Source organism: Nansenia antarctica (genome assembly GCF_963989245.1).
Source record: "Nansenia antarctica genome assembly, chromosome: 3".
Classification (NCBI taxonomy): Eukaryota; Metazoa; Chordata; class Actinopteri; order Argentiniformes; family Microstomatidae; genus Nansenia; species Nansenia antarctica.
This window is the reverse complement of record NC_137688.1, coordinates 4,872,057-4,895,991: the sequence shown is the minus strand read 5'-3', so window position 1 is coordinate 4,895,991 and position 23,935 is coordinate 4,872,057. Positions and strand designations below refer to the sequence as shown.

General features: G+C 45.8%; 1 protein-coding gene across 2 annotated transcripts in view; it reads left to right on the top strand.

The window, feature by feature from the left end:
• The window catches only part of pcdh11 (protocadherin 11), a gene marked incomplete at both ends in the record, with an annotated part of 142,344 nt that overhangs the window by 38,205 nt on the left and 80,204 nt on the right, over positions 1–23,935 (top strand). For both annotated transcript variants that reach the window (XM_080527717.1, XM_080527716.1), the window contains one exon: positions 18,196–18,255. In XM_080527717.1, coding sequence (XP_080383843.1) covers positions 18,196–18,255 — 60 coding nt within the window. The remainder of the gene's footprint in view (positions 1–18,195; positions 18,256–23,935) is intronic.

Here is a 23,935-nt window from a genome sequence, read left to right as displayed (position 1 = left end):
CACGGTTTGTGCATTCAGTGATCTTGGTATACTAAGATTTTAAGTGGCTGCATTTCTCATGCCCTGTTCGGCAAAACAGGCGTAGGTCCAAACGCAGGCATATATTGGCAATTTGTGTCGGCGGTAATAGGCGAAATTACCCCCGCGCCGGGGCTCTGTCGGGTGTCTGCGCTCAGGTGGCTAGCATGGCGCTAATAGAGACGTGTTCATGACAACAGGCAGGCCAAGTGCCATCAGTTGCGCTGAAGAATTCTGGCCTAGAAAAGACACTCCTCACGCCCCCCGGCACCACCAGCAACCACCCCCCGCCCCCCTCCTGGCACCCCCCCACCCTCTCCACACCCCACCCCCCACCCTCCACCCGCCCCCGCCAGCGCTTGCGTTTGGGCTAAGTCAGGCTATTTTTTGACGCTGTTAAAATATAGCCCCAAGTGTTTTACTGTGTTTTCAACAAAACAACGTGGTTGCACACACACACAGTGGACTACCTGAAGAACACATTTATAGAGCGGCAGGTTTTTTAGGGGGGCTTGTTTGGTTGAGAAACTGCAGTGGTGGAGACAGAGAGAGGAGAAAAGCCATATCCCGTTCTTAGAACAATGTCATAATTTAAAGCACACTAGTGCTCTGTGAGCTCTTTGTGTGCTTGGTGAAAGGAGACAGCTTGACAGTTAGTTTCAAACGAATGTCTCAATACCTGAGGGGAGGTGTGTGTGCAAGGATGGAGAAATCACAAAAGTGGTTCAGTCATGCGAATCACATTATACTGTTCTTATTAATCCCCACCGTAGCTGTACTGTACGATCGGAACCGTGCAGAGAGAAATCGACTTATAACTCTCTAAACTTTTATCAATCATCGCTCTTCATGTGGCCACTTTGGAAATACACATTTTTGTCCGAACGTATAAACTAAGTGTCTAATCAAAAGTGTCTCCGTCAATATTGCTCATGTGAATCCATACATACAGTGCAGTGGGTGAAAATAGAAAAGCACTTGATATGCAGCAGTAGCGTGGAAAACAGAAATACATTTATGCAAACACATCCCATGATGTCCTCCTTCATTATACGCATATTCAGACGGCTTAAGAGCTGTGCATACCTAGCATACCTTTTACAGGACGTTTAGGATTATTTTCCTTTTTCTTTCTTTTCTCTCTCTCTATACCAGTCTGAATCTCAACACATCCCATGATGTCCTCCTTCATTTATACGCATATTCAGACGGCTTAAGAGCTGTAGCATACAGTAGCATACCTTTTACAGGACGTTTAGGGTTATTTTCCTTCTTTTTCTCTCTCTGTTTCCTTCTTTTCTCTCTCTATATAACAGTCTGAATCTCAGCCTCACACAAGACAATGGCGGTGAATGGCGGTTGCTGTGGTGGATCTCGCAGCAGCTCTTAATTGCAGAGCCCTCACTGTGAGGCTTATCAGGCCCTGGTTTAAAATAGCCTGAGCGTTGTTTGATCTAATCTGTTCAGATCCAGGCCCAGGCTGAGATACCGTCGGGTTGGTTCCTATGACATTACTCATCGATTACACACCGTGTACTGTATGAATCATCGCAGCAATCTGTGCGCCGAATCGGGTTAGACGTTATATACAAACTACACTAGGGCTAAAAAAAGTTGTTAGATTCATCGGTTCGGTTTGCAACACGGTACCAAAAAACCTGGTCACCTTCCTCCTCCTCCTCCTCCTCCGAACAGGTGCAGGTTTAGGATAAATATGTCACATTAAAAAAAAAAATCTAATCTGCATAATTAACCCTCATACATTCTGTTTACGATCCACATCCTGCCAGGATCACGGTAGCAGATATCTCCTCATTAAAAAAAACACAAGGCCGCGTCTCGTGCGTGCGTGCCGGTGAAATAACAGTCAGAGCGAGCAATTGGAATAATTACACTCGTGAGGATGGGGAGGAGTTGATGGCGAGGAGGAGGAGGAGGAGGAGGACGGGGGGGAGGGAGGGATGGAGGGAGAGGGGAGGGAGGGGGGGGGGATGCTGCTGTCTACAGGTGCCTCTGATTAAGGGTAATCTGCCAACCCTCCCCTCCCTTATCTCTCTCTCTCCTCTGAGCTGCTGCCTGCCTCTGGGTTTGTGGCTGCCTGCCGTAATGAGCTCCCCTCAGCCACACGCCTGATGCCCCGGAGTACCGTCCCCACAGAGCCGTAATGAGCACTCCAGTGTACCACTCCTGCAACTCCCTGCCAAGGGCCCCCCCAAGCCCTGCCTTTCTACCCCCTCAGACAATGGCACCGGGGTGGGCATGGCTTGTTCTCTGTTCTGTTCTCTCTCTTTTCGGGGTGGAGTGGGGGTGGTGGGGGGGCGGGGGGGAAGGGGTGGGCAGGAGGGGTGGTGGCCGCAGGGGCTTGGGTGAAGTGGCTGTGTGTGAGGATGGGGAGGATGGCCTGAAGCCTCACGTTGGCATCACTCACTCTTGCGCACTGAGAGAGAGAGAGAGAGAGAGAGAGAGAGAGAGAGAGAGAGAGAGAGAGAGAGAGAGAGAGAGGGAGGGGGTGGGAGTGGGGGAGGCAGGGGGGGGGGGGAGAAGGTACTCTTTAGGCAGACAGCGTTCCCTCTGTTGGCGCCCGGGTATATCTATGTGTTTAAGAAACCGCACTGCTGTGCTTCAATCTCCTTAGCAACCAGTAGGTGTGTGTGAAGAACTGCAGGTCCACTCCACTATTGACCGAGGGGAGCACTGCTTTCAACCAGGTCCCTGCCGAGAGCATGCAGTCTTCTTCTCAAGAAGAAGAGTAGGAAGAGAAGGGGAAAAAAAAGAAGTATATTACCGTGTCTGATGTGTTTCTGCATCCCTGTTTTGGTTTCTTCTCATTATTTTTGTGAGAGATTTGCATAACAATCACCTATGTACAGTGGTGTAGTCTAGTTTTTTCTAGTGGGTATACTGTGATTTTGCCCTCCCAGTCAGAGCGACACCTGTCCCGTAGCGACACCCCATAAGCACCACCACACTCACTTATGCATACAGTATGCATCTACACCAGTGTTTGCTGCCTTGGAGGGGGGGGGGGGGGGGGGGGGTGGCATGGACTGTACTTGTACATCAAGCTGCCTCACGCTACAGAAACAGGAGATAGGCTCCTTCCCTATGGGCCGTTAGGCTCCAGAACCATTGGTTCTCAAGGCTACTTACTTATGTGGTCTTGACTACCTGTCCACTTTCTCACCTGGTTCTTGCTCTCTCTCTCTGGTGTGCCGACACCATCCTGCTCTCTCCTTCTCTCCCTCCCTATCCTCCTCTTTCCCTCTTTTGCTGTCAACCAAAAGGCAAACATAACAACCAGAGTATTTATAATTTAATAAGAGGTATACATTGAATTCATATCAAATCATAACATAATTCTAATTGAATATTGGGTTGCTGTGGGCAATGCAGTCAGATACTGTCTTTACTTACTCTCTCACCTGTAAGAAAATCGTATGTCCAACTACAAAAAACAGACATTTCCAATGAGTGAGGGTTTGTTCCAATGCTTCAATCCACTGTCCATGTACTGTAAATATACCATTATGGTATTACCATAAAGCCCAATTCTAGCAGAATAAGAAAGATTGTATATCTACTTTAAGTAAAATAATAAAGTGCCTCCAGTTAGCTCTTTAGCTGGCATGTGTGCAGCAGACTAGCTCATCTAATCACCTCTGAGCTAGCTAGCTTGCTAGTTCTTTGACACTATTATTCACACCATGAAACTATAATCAGACACTTTCTAATCACAATAATAACGACTAATTTGAACCAACTTTCTCTGTCAGAACACAGTAATTATATTTGCTAACGTTTCAACTTGCTTACTTTCTTCTGCAGAGCTTTCACCCTGCAAAAACTCTCTCGCGTCGCACGCGCACACAAAACAAACCAAAAGCATTCTCCAGCGGCACGAAGCTGTGTGTGGAGGTCTGGCCCGCCCGCGAATTTGCGAAATCTAGGATGGTAAGGGGAGGCAGGGCAATACCGCTACCTGATTGGTTGGCGAAGCACTCCCTCATTGCCCCCTCATTGGCTGCCTCCCCCTACCATCCTAGGTTTCGCAAATTCGCGGCCCGCCCACCCCAAGGCTCTGTAGGGGAAATACTGAGACTAGCATTCTGAACGACTGGTTATGCGATAACAAACATGTCAGAAAGTTCGAAGTAAGTGCTTCGTAACACAGACGGGGTGAATTTTATGAATGAAAGTGAAAGTTCTGTCACAAAACGCCGTTACGTATCCTCGCGCATTTTCTAGTGGGTATACGCAAATCCTTGTCCTTTCCTAGTGGGTATACGGCGTAGTCCTGCGTATCACGTAGACTACACCACTGCCTATGTACCCTTCCATATGCTGGTGAAATGGAGATGGCAATCACTGCAGTGTCATGGGGAGCATCATTCATTATAATGATTCATTTTTATTATTAATTATGATCCCCGGAATAATTTCCCGAGCTTTAAATCAGTCCACACGTTGTGATGAGATGAAGCGTTGAGCGGCATGCATGCATTATTATGTATGTGTGTGCTGCGTGTTTACGTACGTGCGAAGGTTCTGAGGTGAATTCCGGAGTGTTCCGTGGATTCCGGAGTGCTCTGTGCATGTACTGTAGGGTTAGCTGTGCTTTGTATACGGTTCAGATTTGGGGAAAATGGCATGAAATATCAGAGTATTATTTATTCATAGTGTCGTGGATTGGGCAGTGTTGCCTATTTTAATTGCTCTGTATTTTAATGAGTTCCCATCTTTTCCCATTGAATAGAACCTCTGCCGGGCTGAAACTGTCTTTTCAGAAACGGCTCCATCTGGGAATAAGGATTACATTGTTATTGTCTTGTGTGGATTAAGGATTTGTCTCAACTGCTGAGTGGAGCCGCGGAATACAACTAAATCACAACATGATTTTACAAAGTCTATTGTTCATGTGCGAATAATAACAATAATAAATCCTAAAAAGTCTGGCTGGCGCACCCTGCACAAAGGGAATTTTTCATTTTGAATTACTTCATGTCATCAATGTGACCTTTGATATTAAATGTCAGTGACAGTTTTGTGTATTTACAAGAACAGACAAGTATTAAGGTTTGGAGCAGTTGGGGGTTTTAGGCTATAAGCCAAATGTGAAAAGGCGAGGAGGAGCTGACGAGCTCAAGTCACTAATTCCCCTGCAGATTGAATGATTGAAGAAAACTAGAAAACTAAACTAGATATCTTTGTGCCACAATTTCACCGCAGTATTTTCACAAGTACAATTAGTTTTAGAGATATCTGTCAAACTGCAGCATCTGATAAATGTAGTTTTTTGTTTTTACTGGGAAATGATATGATTGCCAGTTTGTAAGATGTCACTGGGCTGCAATAAGAAAGTATTATCGCCACAAGATTGTCCTCACAGACAAACTTGACCGCGTTAGCGTTTCCCCTAAGACACGGGGAAAGTTATGTCTCCTTGCGCAAAGTCCAATGCGATAATGCGAAGTTGTACGTTTTCGTTTTGTTGGGTATTATTGGCATATTTCCGATGACTTTGTAAGTAGAGGCCCTAAATAAAACACCTGTTGGTTGGATTGTACTTGAGAGCGGCTTGTCGACTGCGAATTTCAGCGAGATGTCTCTCTTCCAGTGAGCAGCAGAGTTGTTGTGGGGATTGAGGCGGGTCACCTGGGACTGCCGCCTGCTAACACCGTGGAACACAGCAATATCACAAACAAGCTGTCTAGGGACGGCTACGTCCAACAGGTTTGATTAGACTCTGGTCTTAATCTCCCATGGTTCTGCCTTCATACGTACACAAGGGCCGCGGTGTGTGTGTTACGGTACATGTGGGAAAACTAGGGTTAGGGTTAGGTGCACACACTGTGGTCCTTGTACTGTAACATGTGCACGTACACAAGGACTAGTGTGTGCACGTACACAAGGACCACGGTGTGTGTGTGCACGTACACAAGGTCCACGGTGTGTGCACGTACACAAGAACCACGGTGTGTACACAAGAACCACGGTGTGTGCACGTACACAAGAACCACGGTGTGTGCACGTACACATATTACACAAGGTCCACAGTGTGTGCACGTACACAAGGACCACGGTGTGTGCACGTACACATATTACACAAGGACCACAGTGTGTGCACGTACACAAGGACCACAGTGTGTGCACGTACACAAGGACCACGGGGTGGGTGTGCACGTACACAAGGACCACAGTGTGTGCACGTACACAAGGACCACGGTGTGTGCACGTACACAAGGACCACGGTGTGTGCACGTACACAAGGACCACGGGGTGTGCACGTACACAAGGACCTCGGTGTGTGCACGTACACAAGGACCACGGGGTGTGCACGTACACAAGGACCACGGGGTGTGCACGTACACAAGGACCACAGTGTGTGCACGTACACAAGGACCACCGGGTGTGCACGTACACAAGGACCTCGGTGTGTGCACGTACACAAGGACCACAGTGTGTGCACGTACACAAGGACCACGGTGTGTGCACGTACACAAGGACCACGGGGTGTGCACGTACACAAGGACCACGGTGTGTGCACGTACACAATGACCTCGGTGTGTGCACGTACACAAGGACCTCGGTGTGTGCACGTACACAAGGTCCACGGGGTGTGCACGTACACAAGGTCCACAGTGTGTGTGTGCACGTACACATATTACACAAGGTCCACAGTGTGTGCACGTACACAAGGTCCACGGTGTGTGTGTGCACGTACACATATTACACAAGGACCACAGTGTGTGCACGTACACAAGGACCACGGTGTGTGTGTGCACGTACACAAGGTCCACGGTGTGTGCACGTACACAAGGACCACGGTGTGTGCACGTACACAAGGACCACGGTGTGTGCACGTACACAAGGACCACAGTGTGTGTGCACGTACACAAGGACCACAGTGTGTGTGCACGTACACAAGGACCACGGTGTGTGCACGTACACAAGGACCACGGTGTGTGCACGTACACAAGGACCACGGTGTGTGCACGTACACAAGGACCACAGTGTGTGTGCACGTACACAAGGACCACGGTGTGTGCACGTACACAAGGACCACAGTGTGTGTGCACGTACACAAGGACCACGGTGTGTGCACGTACACAAGGACCACAGTGTGTGTGCACGTACACAGTGGACGAACAAGTGAAACTGATTGAAGCCTTCCAGATGCATTCTCAATCACACACTAAATCACAGACGATGAGAAAAGATGGTAGACCATTTTCGTGAAACAGCATAACTAGCAGGGGGGGGGGTGGTCCTTTGGATTCAACAGGCAGCCTCTTCAAGGCTAAGACAAATTACGGGGTGGTTTCGTTCTTTGCGAGGGGGTGATGGATGGATGTCTAGGCTGTGAGGATAAATATATCGATTCCTTTGATCTGGGAATGCATTAGTCATGCCCGGTTTAATCCCACACATAATTCAAAGGCTGCCTATGAAAATGCAAGGGGTTAAAGGTCACTCGACATGCTCCTCGGCTCAAAGGGAAGAAGAGAATGACATGAATGGAAGCGGGCTGGTCTTCAATTTGGTTTACAGACGATGATTAGCATATACAATACATTCACCAATCTCACTTCCAAATTAGACGTCTCCTCTTGTTCTCGAATTGAAATTTGTCCTAGCCCAAACAAAGCTAGGTCGTGTGCGGACGGACTGTCGCAAAATGTTCCGTACCGCCGTAATGAAATATTGATGATTAACACTCATAAGCAAAATGTGTTTGTTGTTGTTACAGAAAAGGAGGAGAGTAATTGGGATAATCTTGTCTTCTGTTTAGGGGTTTGTCCTTTCACAAGCTAGTGGGGTAGAGAAGTCCGTAAGAATGAATATGAATATTAGACGGTAATTCTTTGTTCATCCGAAACAAAATAAAAACAGTTAGGCTAAATTAGGAAGCTTAGCGACAGAGCATCAACCAAGCATTTCAGTAAGGGCTTTAATGGATAATAAAGAACAAATAATGAAGTGATACCAAACAGTTTTGTTCCCGGGAGAATATCCTCCGTGAGAGATTACGCTGTTTTAGACATCCAAAGTCCACAGACAAACTGAACGCTCTCATGTCACTGTAATTCCACAACAAACACAATAATTGCAGACACAAAAGTGTCTCAGCCTTTCCTGGGATAATAATAATAATAATCTTTATCTGAAACACACACGACACACACGCCACACACACACACGCACACGCACACACACACACACACGACCACACACACACGCACACACACGCACACACACGCACACACACACACACACACACGCACACGACACACGCACACACACGCACACACACACACGACACACACACACACACACACAGACCGAAGAGCTCCACTTTGTCGGGAATTGGAAAAAGTCTGCAAAGCCAGTTCCTCCGCCCTTGGAGCTCAGAATCAAGAAGCAGAGGCACTTGTGCCCCCCCCCCCCCCTACCCCTACCCCTACCCCTACCCCCCCACCCCGGGGTGTAGCGGGAGTAACACTTGGCCTTGTCCCAGGTTAGCGCCGGGATCAGAGCAGCGTGCAGCCATCATCCCGCAGCTGGCAGCAATAAGGACAAGGCTTAGAATGACAAATTGGTTAGAGGGACTGATGACAGAAGGCCAAGAAAGATACTTTGAAGAGGAGAAAATACATTCTGGGTGTTGTGACAAGCGTGTTACATTATATGGTCAAGTGTATACACGCCTGATGCTGTGCGTTGCGGATTGGTACGAGTCCCAAAGAGGTAACGCGTCACAAGCCCAAACTCTCTTTTCAAGACAAAGCCGAGGCATTTATCTCCAAAAGTCACCCACATACATACATATACAGGATTAGAGGCCTCAGACAGTCTCTTGACTGTTGGCCTAAATTTGTGGGCCAATAGAACTCTGCCTCGAAACTAAAACTCAAGACAGATGCTGTCGTACGTGTCGCCTGTGCTCACTCGTCATTGGTTGACTCGTGTGTGTCCAAAATAGACGCAGAACGGTGACTGATGTAGGCCTAATTCGTTCTAAAAGTTCTGTCAACGGATTCTACGGTTTCATTTGCATGAAGTTATTAGCAAGAAGTTCAAACAACGAGGCAAACACTTTACTTAAGTAAACATACATTATGTTTCCAATAACTTTACTAATTTCAGTCTAATGACTTGTTAATTTTAAATGTATAACTGAATTAATTATTCCAATATACCTGTCATGCCCTACTGCCTTATCTCTCTCTTTGTTGATTAGTCGAGCAGGCGTAATATCTATTTACAGTGCACTGAAAATATCCTTAGCAACAATTCAAATATGGAGAGCAAGATCTGACAGGGTAATCTTCATTTTCCTCTGATATTCAAATAAAGCATTTGCATATAATGATGTTGAAGACAAACTGAACACACAGACAGACAGACAGACAGACACAGACACAGACAGACAGACAGAGACACAGAGACATACACACACAGACAGAGAGACACACACACACAGACAGACAGACAGATAGAGACACAGACACACAGACACACAGAGACACAGAGACATACACACACAGACAGAGAGACATACACACACAGACAGACAGAGACACGGAGACACAGACAGACAGACAGACAGACACAGACACAGACACAGACACAGACACACAGACACAGACACACACACACACACACACACACACACACACACACACACACACACACACACACACACACACACAGTCCAGAGGGCATATTGGAAAACAACAATTTGAATGTGAATAACAGCTAAATAGAATTGTTCCCCGCACAGTGTCCTTACATTCATTAAATAACCCTCAGACCCTCCATTTCCGTGATAGCGTTGTTTTGTTATTGTTACACAATAAGAGCAAGCTATCTAGTACATCAAAGTTGGTGTATAAATTATTATTGAAGCTCGTCATGGAGGCAAATCCAGAGGTTGTTTTTTTATCCATTTGAATATTGAGGTCATTAGAGTTCCCTCACAATTCCGACTCTGTTGTCAGACATCCAAAGCTAGGAGGAGGAGTGCATTCTAAATCCCTAGCAAAACATGTATTGTTAATCTTCTACCAACCAAACGGATGGTCAACTTTCTGAGTGGTAGGTCTGTTTCTCCCAACTGGTGTTGTTTATATTGTAATTACATTGTTTTCCTGAGGCCTGCTGGCACCTTGGTCAAAAAGCTAGCGCCTGAGTGCCCGGGGAATGCTTCACATGGAAATTAGCCCTCATCCTAGCCAAAGCAATCACGGCAATGGATTGGCCATACTGTCCGTCGGTAAGCAAGGCATGGCGAACTACAACAAGGACATTCAATTTATAGTTGTTTACTTCTCCTCTAAATGGAGACTCCGTATTGGTTTGAATCGTTTATACAGGTCTTCAACCGGCACTTGTATTTATTTTATTTTATTCCAATTGCAGATGAGATCATTCTGGAAAGATTCCAAAAAGAAAAAGTGCTTGTGTTTGTGGTTTCTTTTCCGATGGCTAGTTTGTACTTCTTCAGACAGACAGACAGACAGACAAACACACAGACAGACAGACAGACAGAGACACAGAGACACAGAGACACAGACAGTCAGACACACACACACACACACACAAATATTTTACTTCTTCTTCTAATCTTGCACACAAACTAAAGTACACATGGAAAAATAAAGATAAACACACCAAACTGAAGGGGAGGAAAAGCAGCCGTGTCTTTTTTCTGTGACTCGTCAGACAGTCTGTCTCTGGGTCTCTGCGTCTGTCTGACTGACAAGGTCGACCTAATAAAACACGGCAGGTAGCGCGACCTTGACGGGCTTGTAGGGTCTTTGCCATTAAAACGATATTCAATCAGTCTTTGATGGCTTTTTTTCGCCTGGAACCACACCTTATAAGGATTTCAGGTAGAGCCATTCAAATTGAAATGTTGTGTTGCTTGAAGCTGCATCAAAAATAATTGTTTTGATATGTCCCCGGTTTTTTATCTGACATTAATTGGAAATGATTCTGGGGAAGGATGAAAAGTACTTTTTGAGGCATGTCGACTACAACGAGCCACAGTCCACAGTCCCTTGGCTTACAATTATAGAGTTTTAGCTCAACGTCAGACATGCACAGGCAGTAGTTTACATACAAGTGTGTTTGTGTGTATCGTGTGTCCCTTTAATTGCATGTCCAAAGCAGCAAATAAATAATAATGCAGGAATTGAAAGCAAGAGGAAAATGCCCTCAGAAACGAAATTGCTAATGTGTGTGTGTGTGTGTGTGTGTGTGTGTGTGTGTGTGTGTGTGTGTGTGTGTGTGTACTTGTGTGTGTGCGTGTGGGCTTTGCGGGTTCTGTGGCAAACATTTTCTATTGTAGACAGAATGCTTCTCTCTACACTATGCCAGAATTTTTATTTTTGCTTCCTTAAACCTGTGAAAATGATCCTCATCATTCAGGGTTTTAGGGGACTGACAGGTCCAGGCAGAACCGGTCCATCTCCTTGAGCTAGTACCGTACACTTCCACAGGAACACAGCAATCACCGCACAACTGTACACAAGCAGACAACTGTAGGTCTACATGTATGTAGATCATTAGATCGTATAGTACTGGAGAAGATGAGTCAGTTCTGACATTCCGAGAAACCAACGTGCGAGAATCCCTTTATGGTAAACTAGTCCAAATAGACTTGCTGCTTCCCGTGCTTGTTATAGTGTCTACAGTGTGTGCACTGCCTGTCATTGGCTCTTGTCATGTTGTTCAGCACCACTGGCAAGGAAATATATGGAGAGTATCTTTTTTGTTGTTTTTTTGTGCTGCTGCAGATCAAAAAACACAGTCACATGATCAAAGGCATTTGATAATCCTAGAACTACAGCACTGCTTTAATCCTAGTGAGAGAGAGCGATTTGTTTTTTTGAGGTTTGTTTTGTTGGTTTTTTTGTGGTTTGTTTAAAACAATGTACCGCACCGAACACACAGAAGTAGGAAGCTAGCAGGAACAAGAGAGAGATGAGGAAATGCAGTTTACTCAAATGCAGCCAGGCACATTTGATTGGTAGCCAGGACTTCGACAGTATACAAAGCCTCTTCTCTATGCGCCTCCTCGTATGTGCACAGAATACCAGTGGTTGCCAGTAGCCCTGAAAAAACCGCGAACGTGCCTGTCCACGTTGCACTCGCTGCTGAATAGGGCGCTTGTGTTTTGTGTCTAATGGGGAGTCTGCCTTGAATGTGAACAGGCTGCTACACCTGGGGAAGAGCAGGCCACACAGGCCAAGCCAAGTCAGCAAGTCTCCGCTAACTCTCCCGAACTCATGTTTCCGACATCATACCCCTCTTTTCTCAGAAAAACTACTTTTAATATAGCCTCTACTGTATATAAGATATATCACAGGGTCCGTACACGTCGGCCTATTCAAATTACAATCACCATGCTGTCTCTGAAAAAGACTAAAAACATCAATATGTGGTGTAATCTAAGGACCTTTGTTGCAATGCTTGTCAATTGTGTGTTCCCTCTCAGTTAGACAATGCACCCAGACCACAAGGTTGACGATTTGTAGATTTGACAGTCAGAAGACTCGCCACTCTATTACAGCCCAATTACATGGCCATTATATTCAGATTTCATACCGAATACAAGGCATAATACATATTGTATATATTATGATACATATTAATAGATAGGAATAGCTGCATTGCGTCTATATCGATGAAATATTCATGGGTGAAATATGCATGCATTACATCTAAGCTTCTCTGGAGCTGTAATAAATGAACATGCCCTCCATGAACAGTGTTGTGTTGTTCTACTTAAAGAAAGAAATGTGATTTTACTGCTGTTAATCCTGTTATAAAAAACATACCAGACTCATTAGGCCTACAGCCTGCGGAAACCTGCGCGTGTGGTTTTGTGTATGTGTGTGTGGTTTTGTGTGTGTGCGTGTGTGCTTTCATGTGTGTGTGTGTGTGTGTGTGGTTTTGTGTGTGTGTGTGGTTTTGTGTGTGTGCGTGTGTGCTTTCGTGTGTGTCTGTGTGTGTGTATGGTTTTGTGTGTGTGCGTGTGTGCTTTCGTGGGTGTCTGTGTGTGTGTGTGTGTGTGTGTGTGTGTGGTTTTGTGTGTGTGCGTGTGTGCTTTCGTGGGTGTGCGTGTGTGCTTTCGTGGGTGTCTGTGTGTGTGTGTGTGTGTGTGGTTTTGTGTGTGTCTGTGTGTGTGCGTGTGTGGTTTTGTGTGTGTGTGTGTGTGTGTGTGTGTAACAAAGGGAAAAGGGAAGCAAAGGGATTTAGATTATCTAGGGTTGCTCCCCAGAAGTGGACTAGTGTGTGTTAGTGTGTGTGTGTGTGTGTGTGTGTGTGTGCGTGTGTGTGTGTGTGTGTGTGTGTGTGTGTGGTTTTGTGTGTGTGTGTGTGTGTGTGGTTTTGTGTGTGTGCGTGTCGACTAGCGGTCTGCCAAACGTTGCTTGATCAAATCGTCACAGGGCGGGAAAAAAACTGTCCTTGCTCCCAAGGCAAACGTTATGAGCAACGCAACAAACTCTTTATGACAACTGAATATTGCCCCCCGACAATGCAGTCGGGAGTCAGTGTAGTTCTGCTCTCTAGTGCATGTTACAGCCTGTCCGCCTCTCAGCCGCAGAGGTGTGCGGTTGTCCGTCCGTCTGTCCTCTTGAACTGAGCTGAACGGAGAGAATGGTGAATGGTAAATGGACTGACTTATATAGCGGCTTTATCCAAAGCGCTTTACAACGGCCTCTCATTCACCCATTCACACACACATTCACACACCAATGGCGGCAAGCTGCCATGCAAGGCGCCGGCCTGCCCGCTCACTGGGAGCAATTTGGGGTTCAGTGTCTTGCCCAAGGACACTTCGACATGTGGGTCAGCCGGGGCTCGAACCGCCGATCTGCCAACCTTGCGATCATTAGACGGCGGCTCTACCTCCTGCGCCACAGCCGCCCCAACAGCCGAGAATGATGCCCGAAGGCCTGGTAGCCATAGGCCGTGTTCTGCTAGTCCCCTACCCTACAGGCTTAACAACACTTAATCAGCTGTGGGGGGTCGTAACCCTTGACCCCTGTGAGTAAAATAAATGTTTATATCTTTGCACTCCATCAAATTTCAGGACCCTTCTTTCATGACTTTTCCTAGATATATGTGCGTTCTACCACCCAGTATCCTTACATTTTCAAAATCACATCAGGATAAGCTAGTATAAAGCTATGTTGCTTTTTCTGTGTAGGAGGCAGGCTAGTTTACAAGCGGCCAACTAGTGGTCGTTGTGTGTAAATAGCTGATTTAGATTCTAAAGAGGGGGTCATTTGATCCCCGAGGCAGCTCTTTTAGTAGGTACGGCTGTTCTAGTGTTAAGTTTGCAGTAAAACAACATTTTGAGGATGAAAAACGAAGATGCAGGGCCGCAATTCAGGACATGACCAACATGTGTGGTGAGATGGTGGGTTTTAGGTTGTTTAAAGAGCTAAATAGATACGGCTTGTTTTGTAAGCCTGCTAACTTTGTAAAGTAGTGTTATAGTATAACTAGGTAGCAGTGAGGATTACTCACCCAATCCATTGCGGTTGCAGTATTTTGGCTTGACTAGCGTGTTTCGAAAGAAAAGTCTGAACATTTAGATTGCTTGCCGATAATATGAGGAACAAAGCATTAGAACGTGTCACATATGTGATTAAACATTTAAACACGCCCTTGGAATATCAACAATTCAGAAGAAAAAAAACCGGTAACTTCTTAACTTTTGATTGGGTGAGCAAGACGCACGTTTGGGGGGCTGAGCCCCCCCCTGCCCTTAGGCACCGCCGCCCTTGGCTCCGACACCGCCTCTACCTCTACGCTGATAAAGCAGGATATAATGTCCTGTCCTCTGCAGTTACCTTAATGAGTCAATTGATATTTGAAATGCTCATAATTGCTTTCTGGTTCCTCTGCAGTAGCATAGTAGAACGTTAACTTATTCTTGACCAGTGCTGAAAGTCAAACCACCGCGTTCATTTTCTGATGGCCAAAAAGTATATATGAATAATGAATGGCCCTATCATAAAGGTGTTTCATCAGCTAGGAGTTTGAGCTGGGTTGATTATGACTCCTCCAAGCAATTTCTTGGTCAAAGACAACCCTGAGATTATCTAAGGTCTATATCAAGCTTGACACAGCCCACTCTCTTTGTTTCACAGCCAAATATTAAACCTGATGTACATTTCTTTGGGGGGTGATACTGTTGCTCATCTAGGAATACAGACACATACATCTCCTGTGACACCAGCTTATTATCACCCCTTAATTGACACTTCCGACACAAGTGAGCTCCGAAGAAGAAGAAAAAGAGAGGTTTCTACGGTTACCGCTATGAATAAGCTCTCCAGGAGCAAGACACCTGTGGGAAGCTGGCGTTTCGAAAACACCTCCCCTGTGCGCCTTCACGGCCAACTGACAGTAGAAGTCAGATTCTGTACAGATAGATATAGGACATTATTACCCACAGCCCACTGCTTCAAACCCCATACAGGTCTGGTAGAAGTGACGGGAGAAAACGGGAGTGAAGCACTCCTCAAAAAAAATGGCTTATAGAGTACCTGAGGCGTTTTAGGAGATCCGGAGCTCACTCATTTGTGACAGCGGCTGGTGAAACAGGAGGGAACAAGTCACCAACCGATCAAAAATGTTCAGACTTTTATTTTGAAAGATTTAAATAAATATCAACGTTGTTGAAAATCAAAGACACACTCGCTAGTCAAGCCAAAACGTTGCAATGCAAAGGATTCTGTGAGTAATCCCCACTACTACCTAGTTACAGTACTAATCGTATCTGGCATGAGTGTCATTGATTTTCAACAACGCGGTCTGTTGGTTGGTTACTGGTTCCTGGTTTCACCAGCTGTCACATATTAATCAGTGGGTCTTGCCAGTTACCTCTCTAAAGGAATACCCAGGCTTATTTTGAGTCTCATGTCTCGCAAAGACATCAAAAATAAGCCTAGATTTTCCTTTAGTGACATTGATGGAATACCCCCCTGGTGATGGTTGTACCAGACAACAGTAGGCTATCATCCACATAAAGCACCAGAGGCTAATGGCAAGGCACTGCTTAATGGATGTTTTTGATTTGCAAAAAGAGAAGAGAGGTTATTAGAAGCGATGCTGACATCAAACTACTTAAGTAAGCACGCCCTCTAGTTTGCCCTTCTATGCGTACAGTAGCCTATGTTCCCGTGTCTGCTGGGTGCCCACCTATGTCAGCATGGTATCAGGTTACCATTTGGGATATTGTTTGGATGAAGATCACACAGTTCACTGAAAGCTGCATGAAGAATTGTTACTGCTCGGTAGGAACTCGTTCATCGAATCAATCTACCACACACATGCACTCACGCACGTACGCACATACACACAAACGCACGCACACGCACACACACACACACTATAATGGATTTTTCACATGTATGGCATGTATGGCATTGTTGGGAGAGGCTGGTGCTCCTGTCCACGAGCGCAGCCTGCACCAGGTCCTTGTGTTCGTGGACCGTGGTGGAATGCCGACTCGTTATCAATGTTGTGACTATGTTGACCCAGTGTACAGTGTGAAATGAAGACCTTGGCCAACATTGTTCCAATGTTCCAACACGTATGGAATGCGGACTCCTATCTCTGTTGTGACGATGTCGACACTATATCAGAGATGTGTTGTGTGTGAGTGAGTGAGTGGCACTCAGTCTACCTTCAGTGGGCTGGGTCCAATTCGAGTTGTGAAATTCGAGTTTTTCTTTATTAAATATTACACCTAGATTTAAAGCAAGATAGTTCCTAATCTTGAGTCTCATTTTTGGAATCCAGAACAACACACACACACACACACACACACACACACACACACAAACAAACAAACAAGAAACAACATCTCATGGTTATACGTCTGTTCAATTATCGTGTCACGGTTAAGAGTTAGGAGTTTCGGAGACGAGTCTGTGTGTAGGGGGGCGGAAATTGTGTCTACTAATTCAGAGACAGCCAAGCTCGGCCATTTCCCCCATTCATATTTCATGAGATAGTGTGTGTATGCTGCAGTGAAGCCGCCCGGCATCTCTCAACCAGCAGCAGCAGCAGCAGCCGACTGCTCCTTTAGGTTTAGCGATGAAATATAGATGTTCAGAGTCTGGACAGTTCAGTGTCTCTCCTCTCTTGGTGATAGCATAAGGAACCTATTAACGGTGTCAGGGAGCATTAGCCGTACCGCGGGAAGATAATTGGATGTGGGGACATAACAGGCAGCACCTGCCTGAAATCAACACGAACTCCCAGGAGGAGGCGACCGGGGAGGTGCGCGAGGGCCGCTACCTTCCCTGTTGTGTCTCTGTTTGTGCTCTCAGTTCAGCGTTGCTCTTTTCATTTGAATCTGAGATCATTTCCAAATGGCGAAAAAAAAGGGGGGGGGGAGGGAGGGGAGGAGGAGGAGGAGGAGGAGGAGGAGGAGGGGGAGGAGGAGGAGGAGGTGGAGGAGGAGGAGGTGGAGGAGGGGGTGGAGGTGGAGGTGGAGGGGGAGTAGGAGGAGGTGGAGGTGGAGGAGGAGGGGGAGGAGGAGGTGGAGGAGGAGGAGGAGGGGGAGGAGGAGGACGAGGAGGGGGAGTAGGAGGAGGTGGAGGTGGAGGAGGCGGGGGAGGAGGAGGTGGAGGAGGTGGAGGAGGAGGAGGTGGAGGAGGGGTTCTTTTCGCTGCCATTGTGAGTGTGTACTTCCCATCTTGTATAATAACAAACAGCAGGGCCATCTGTTGTCGGGGTGTTGACTTACCTTAGCATCCTCGCCGTTAAAAGGGCCGCTTGCTTCCTTGTGTCTGAGTGGTGTGGTGTTGTGGTTTTCGACGGCGGGAAGTTCTATTCACCAAGCTTCCGAATCTGTGTGAAAGTCATGTTTAAAAATATATATATATGGTACACACTCAGACAGTGGGCTACGGTTATGTTATGTCAAGATAAAGATTTACAATGTGCCTGTGAGCCGCAGCGGCATGCTCTTTAAGCAACTGTTAAGATGCAGGGTCATTTTAACCCATTACATTGTATAGTGGGGGCCTCGGGAGAATAATGGAAAAAACCATAAGCAGTCTTCCACAGTGCCTGTCACAAATGTGTTTCTGTTTGTAATGGCCTTCCACAGAAAGCCACGTCTCTGATAATGTGTTTCTCTTGCAGAATCAGGGCCAGACGCCGGAGAAGGCCTTTAATACAGTCCCTACCACTTGTCCTCATAAGGTAAATCCATTTATTTTCCCTGTTTATGATTGAAACTGCATTGTTCACTGAGGGATGTTTTAAAAAAAAATAATGCTTTCGTCAAACAAAAAGCATTTTGTGGTGACAGCCACAATCCCTAAGTAAAATCTCTGCAGTTAAAGACAAGCTAAGGGGGATGTCGTCGTGACTATTTCTGGTATGTTTTTAAACCTCTCGTTATGGGTCAGGAGGGTCAAAGACAGTGTAGTCTGTACAAACATAATCTACGAATCAAGGTCTTGCCTCGTTCAGTCACCGAATCTCTAGTTTATCAACTTTCTAGGGTTTTTACAAAAATGTACTTTAATTTTGTAGGCTACAGAGTCGATCCCATGACAATGAGGTGCTCAACTCAACTATATATAAATTGATGGCATACGCAACACTTATGAAGTGTGACCTGAGAGGGACAAGATTTATTCAACGTTAATTAACTCTACGTAATTAGGACTATCGAAGCAATCATCACACGTTGAACCGATTTCCTCCAGTGCCTTCCCCTCGTGAACGTGATTGTGTTAGGGCGAAATTCACACCCTCTCGCTTCACTTAGCCGATAGCCACAAGTGTTAAATATTGGTCCATGTCCTTTTCTGGTTCACTGACTCGGTGAGGCCTAGAGAGGCTCCCAAGGCACGGACGGACTTGATAAAAGGAAAAAACCCGTTGGAGGTGGTCGTCTCTCGGCCTGACAGGCTGTCATCAAGCGGTCATCTCAAACACCCCCCCCCCAGAAGTGCAAATGCGCAGCCTTTCTAAAAGTGACTTTGTGACGGTGTGCATTGGAAAAGCTGCTGGCTGGACTGTGTTTGTGACAGTAAATAATACACCGCCATCCTCCCCGTCCCCCCCCTGTCATTGTGAAATAATGAGAACGGCAATCAGCTTTTCGTTCGGAGTCGCGTCAACACTCAAATGACACTCTAATTGCCGACACGTCCTTCTCTCACGGATCCTCATATTCTCAGATCACCTCTAATGAGACACTAGTCTGAGGCAATACACTGCACCTACTGATGACTCCTGTGTCCCCTTTACACAACCAACTAAAGTTTGCATAATACTAAGATACCCTAGATACCCGTCCTTGAGATCTAGGGAGCGTTGCAGTTCTTCCCCCCCCCGCCCCCGCCCCGCATGTCGCTGTCAGACGCTCTTTTAAACAGCTGATCTGGACCGATGCGACGCGTGCGAGCGAGCCTCACGGACTCGCAGATTGTGTTAACGTCGAGCTGAAACCAGCAGAACATAATCTCCCTCTCGTCGACTCACATTAGTGTCCGTGATCCAGCACAAACCAATATGCAGGAGAATGCAGCGGGCCATAGGGTAATTTGGAATGTCACTCACAAGACTAGGGTGAAACCATAATGAGCAAAAAAAAATGTGTGTGGGTATGATTTGTATAAAAAGGAACATCTGATTATACGGCATTTAGGGATGTTTTTCTTCCTTCCTTCCTTCCTTCCCTTTCCTCTGCTATGGTATGCATCGTCTCGGAAAAAAGAAAATCGAACGAACAGAGGGCTTTCTAAACGGTCAGCTCTGTGATTATATAAAGAGTGTGGAGAGGGAGGGAGAGGGAGGGAGAGAGAGAGAGAGAGGGAAAGGGAGAGAAAAGGGAGGGGAGGGGAGGGGAGGGGATGGGTGGGAAGAACCACTAAGTATACATAATTGCTTCTTGACACATTGGCCAAATTCTGCTCTGCCAGGATCTGAGCAGATATGATTAACGGCTGTCCGAGTGAGTGGGCAACTTGGCCGTCCGGGGGCTTCGCGGTTGCCATAGTGACTGTTCTGCAAAGGTCACACATTGCATTCTTTACCATCTCAGGGGTCTACACATTGTTAAACTACAATAATAACTCATATTATATGCATTGTCTGTCCACCAACTCACTTCTCATTCATCCGAGACACATGTTTGTTTTTTTCTTCTCTTTCTTCTGGTAAAAACAACGAACGCTAAAAACTGTAAAATATTGCTATTTTAGCCGTGGATAATTCATTAATGATTAATAAACAGTTTGTCTCGCAACTTCAGGTGTGTGGTGGGGCAACCTGGGTAATGTAGTTAAAAAATATTTCTGACAGTAGTGGCAGGTGTATAGTAACAATTGTTATGATGGATTCTGGGTAACATCATATCTGTGGATAGCGTTTTTATTTTTATTTTATTCAATACGGCACAACACCAGACAATGAAAGTCCGTGGCTTGTGCATAATGGGAAGAGGCAGATGGCAGATGGAGAGAGTGAGGGAAGGGGGTGGGGTTCATCCACCTCTCCTCGTATGGGGTGCTTTCTGCACCTTGCCTCTGCCAGGTTCCTGAAATTAAAATGGGGAAAACACTCTGTGGCTCCATGATGTCACTCTGTGATTTTTATTTGTTTATTTTATTATTATTATTATTATTATTTATTCGATTTTCCGATCGTTTTTTTTTCTTCAGTTTATTTATTAGATATTATTTTCAGTAGCATTTCGTGAGCTTAGAATTATAAGGTTCTATCTCCGTTGCGGGTAGTTCATATTAGAGATATTGAGCATTGAACCCTTGTCTTTTATTAATTACTAAACTAAAAAATGTCAACATTTTAAAAGTAACACCACACATGCATTAATAAACACCTAATGGATCAGATTATGTAAAAAACTCAATTTTGACCAAAAATTGAGATAGAACCTTATAATTCTAATGTCACAATTTATCGTATGCTAGTATGTTAGTACGAATGTAACACACACACAACTGTCATAGAGCCCTGATGTTGAAGCTCAGGATTGAAGCATTTTTACACACACACACACACACACACACACACACACACTCACACACACTCACACACACACACACACACACACACACACACACACACACACACACACACACACACACACACAGGGACAGCGGTTAGTAAATGAACACCTCTTAATGATGACTCATGATGATTCATTTTATTCGTATAATAAAATGTAAAAATCCCTCTAGCACCTAGACAAGTGCCTAGTCATGCCGCAATTACGCTTTGTAGTATGCTTAACTCAAGGCAGCAGACACACACACACACACACACCTACACACACACACACACACACACCTACACACCTACACCTACACACACACACACACACACACACACACACACACACACACACCTACACGCACACACACACACACCTACACACTTACTTACTTACACACTTACACACACACACACACACACACACACACACACACACACACACACACACACACTTACACACACACACACACACACACGCACACACACACACACACACAAACCTACACACACACACACACACTTACATACACCTACACCACAAACCTACACACACACAGACACACACACACCTACACACACAAACCTACATACACACACACACACTTACACACACACACCTACACACACTTCACGTGAGGTAAATGTGATCCTTGAAGACAAGCCGTACACATCATGCTCCCACTCACATGTTTTCCATTGTAAGCGCCTGAGGTAGCATCGGTGGACGTCCTCAGTGGACAAACATGCAAGCGTGACTGAATGAAAAAACCCAGCAAAAAGACAATCTGAAAGGTCATTTGTGACCTCTGGGTCCAGGCCTGTGCAGCATCTGTCACCAGTGAGCACAGCATGCCCATGTCAAAAGGCAAAAGGTAAGCTGTGCTGCACGCCTCCCACACTATAAAAGAAGAGATCAACACACGGTCCTAGCCTTGTTCTGGCGACACGGTTTCCTCTCTCGCTGTGGCTTCATTAGCGAAGCTTTCATCTGCCGCCGTGTAACATGTAGGTAACATACAGTACATGTAACATGACTGCATGGTTGCATGTAGCAGCCAACGACTAGTCACAGTCGCCAGTGGTAGCTGTTATTATTACATTGTTTACATTTACATTTTTGGCATTTAGCAGACGCCTTATTCCAAAGCGACTTACAACCAACACATTTGACTAAGTAAGTGAATCGTCAACCAACCCGTCGTAGCAGGAAAAGTAATCTAGCTCAGGCCAGCGGCCATTGGCAGAATGGTATGTACTCTACATTGTATGACAGCTATGACTGTAGAGAACTTAAGCTTATATACCTAACCCTGGTTCTCTGAAGGGAGATATCTCACTATTAGACATGCACTACTGTGTTCCCTGTTCGATGAAACCTCTATCCAATCATGACTGGAACAGGCCTAGACTAAAAAGGCTACTGCAATGCACGGCCATTTTAATTCTGTGAAGCACTGTTAAAGAGTGTCTCCCTCATCTCCTTCAGAAAACCGAGGATACATCCCGTAGCCCCAAGCTGTCTTTAAGTCGACTCAGTTCGACATCTCATGTCTGGGACATTTCCATAACCCCTCCGCTTGCCAAAGCTTTGAGAGTACTGGCAAATATACCCAGTTCACCCTACTGAATTCCAGCACCAAGGAGTGTACATTTACATTTTGGGCATTTTTTTTTAACATTTTTAATTTTGATGCCTTTATCCAAAGCGACTTACAGAAAATATGTTTGTTTAAGTACGTGAATCATCTATCTAATCATCAGTCGTCACGAGAAAAAGAAACCCATACTAGTACCAGGGGCCATTGGCAGTCACAATGCTCGAAGAAGTACGAATTATTATTATTATTTAGGGTTAGGGTATTTATTTGACTTGTTTATTTATTTACAGTAGAGAAACTGTACAGGGGATGTAGTGGGGATGAAGAGGTCTTTAGGAGGAGGGACAGTTAAGATAGTAGCCTGAAGAGATGAGAAGTCTACTGCAATCTACAGCAGAACAGAACAGTACATACAGTATGCTGCAATAGAAGGTGCAGTGACACTAACCAGCAGAATCTCATGAAAGTGTGAGGGGGAAAGCCCAACAGGAGCTGCACAAATCTGAGAAACATAGACTTGAAGTGTGTGTGTGTGTGTGTGTGTGTGTGTGTAAATGTGTGTGTGTGTGTGTGTGTGTGTGTAAGTGTGTGTAGGTGTGTGTGTGTGTGTGTGTGTGTGTGTGTGTGTAGGTGTGTGTGTGTGTAGGTGTGTGTAAGTGTGTGTGTGTAGGTGTGTGTGTGTGTGGCTTGAACAGAGCCCAAGACGTGGCAACCCCCCCCTAGTGGGATGCGCTCGAACTCCCGAAGGGAGCATGCAGGCCTCAGATCTGTCTGGCACTGCAATAGCCTCCACAATTCTGTGACGACACACACACACACACACCTACACACCTACACACACACATCTACACACAGACACACACACACACACTTACACACACCTACACACACACCCCTACACACACACACATCTACACAAACAAACCTTCACACACACACACACACACACATCTACACACACAAACCTAAACTTACACACACCTACACACACACACTCACACACACTTCATGTGAGGTAAATGTGATCCTTGAAGACAAGCCGTACACATCATGTACCTCTGCGATAGCCTCCACAGTTCTGTGGTAAAGGCATTGTTTGGATAGTGCCCCACTCCATGAGGGGTTGGTGAAACACACAAACAGTTGATCACCCCCCACCCGCCATCGTGCCTCGAGCGTTTCCAGGTGCCTGCTGTCCTCCAGAGAAGGAAATGGAGGGAGAATGGAAGGAAAACAGTTCAGTAGTGGCGCTA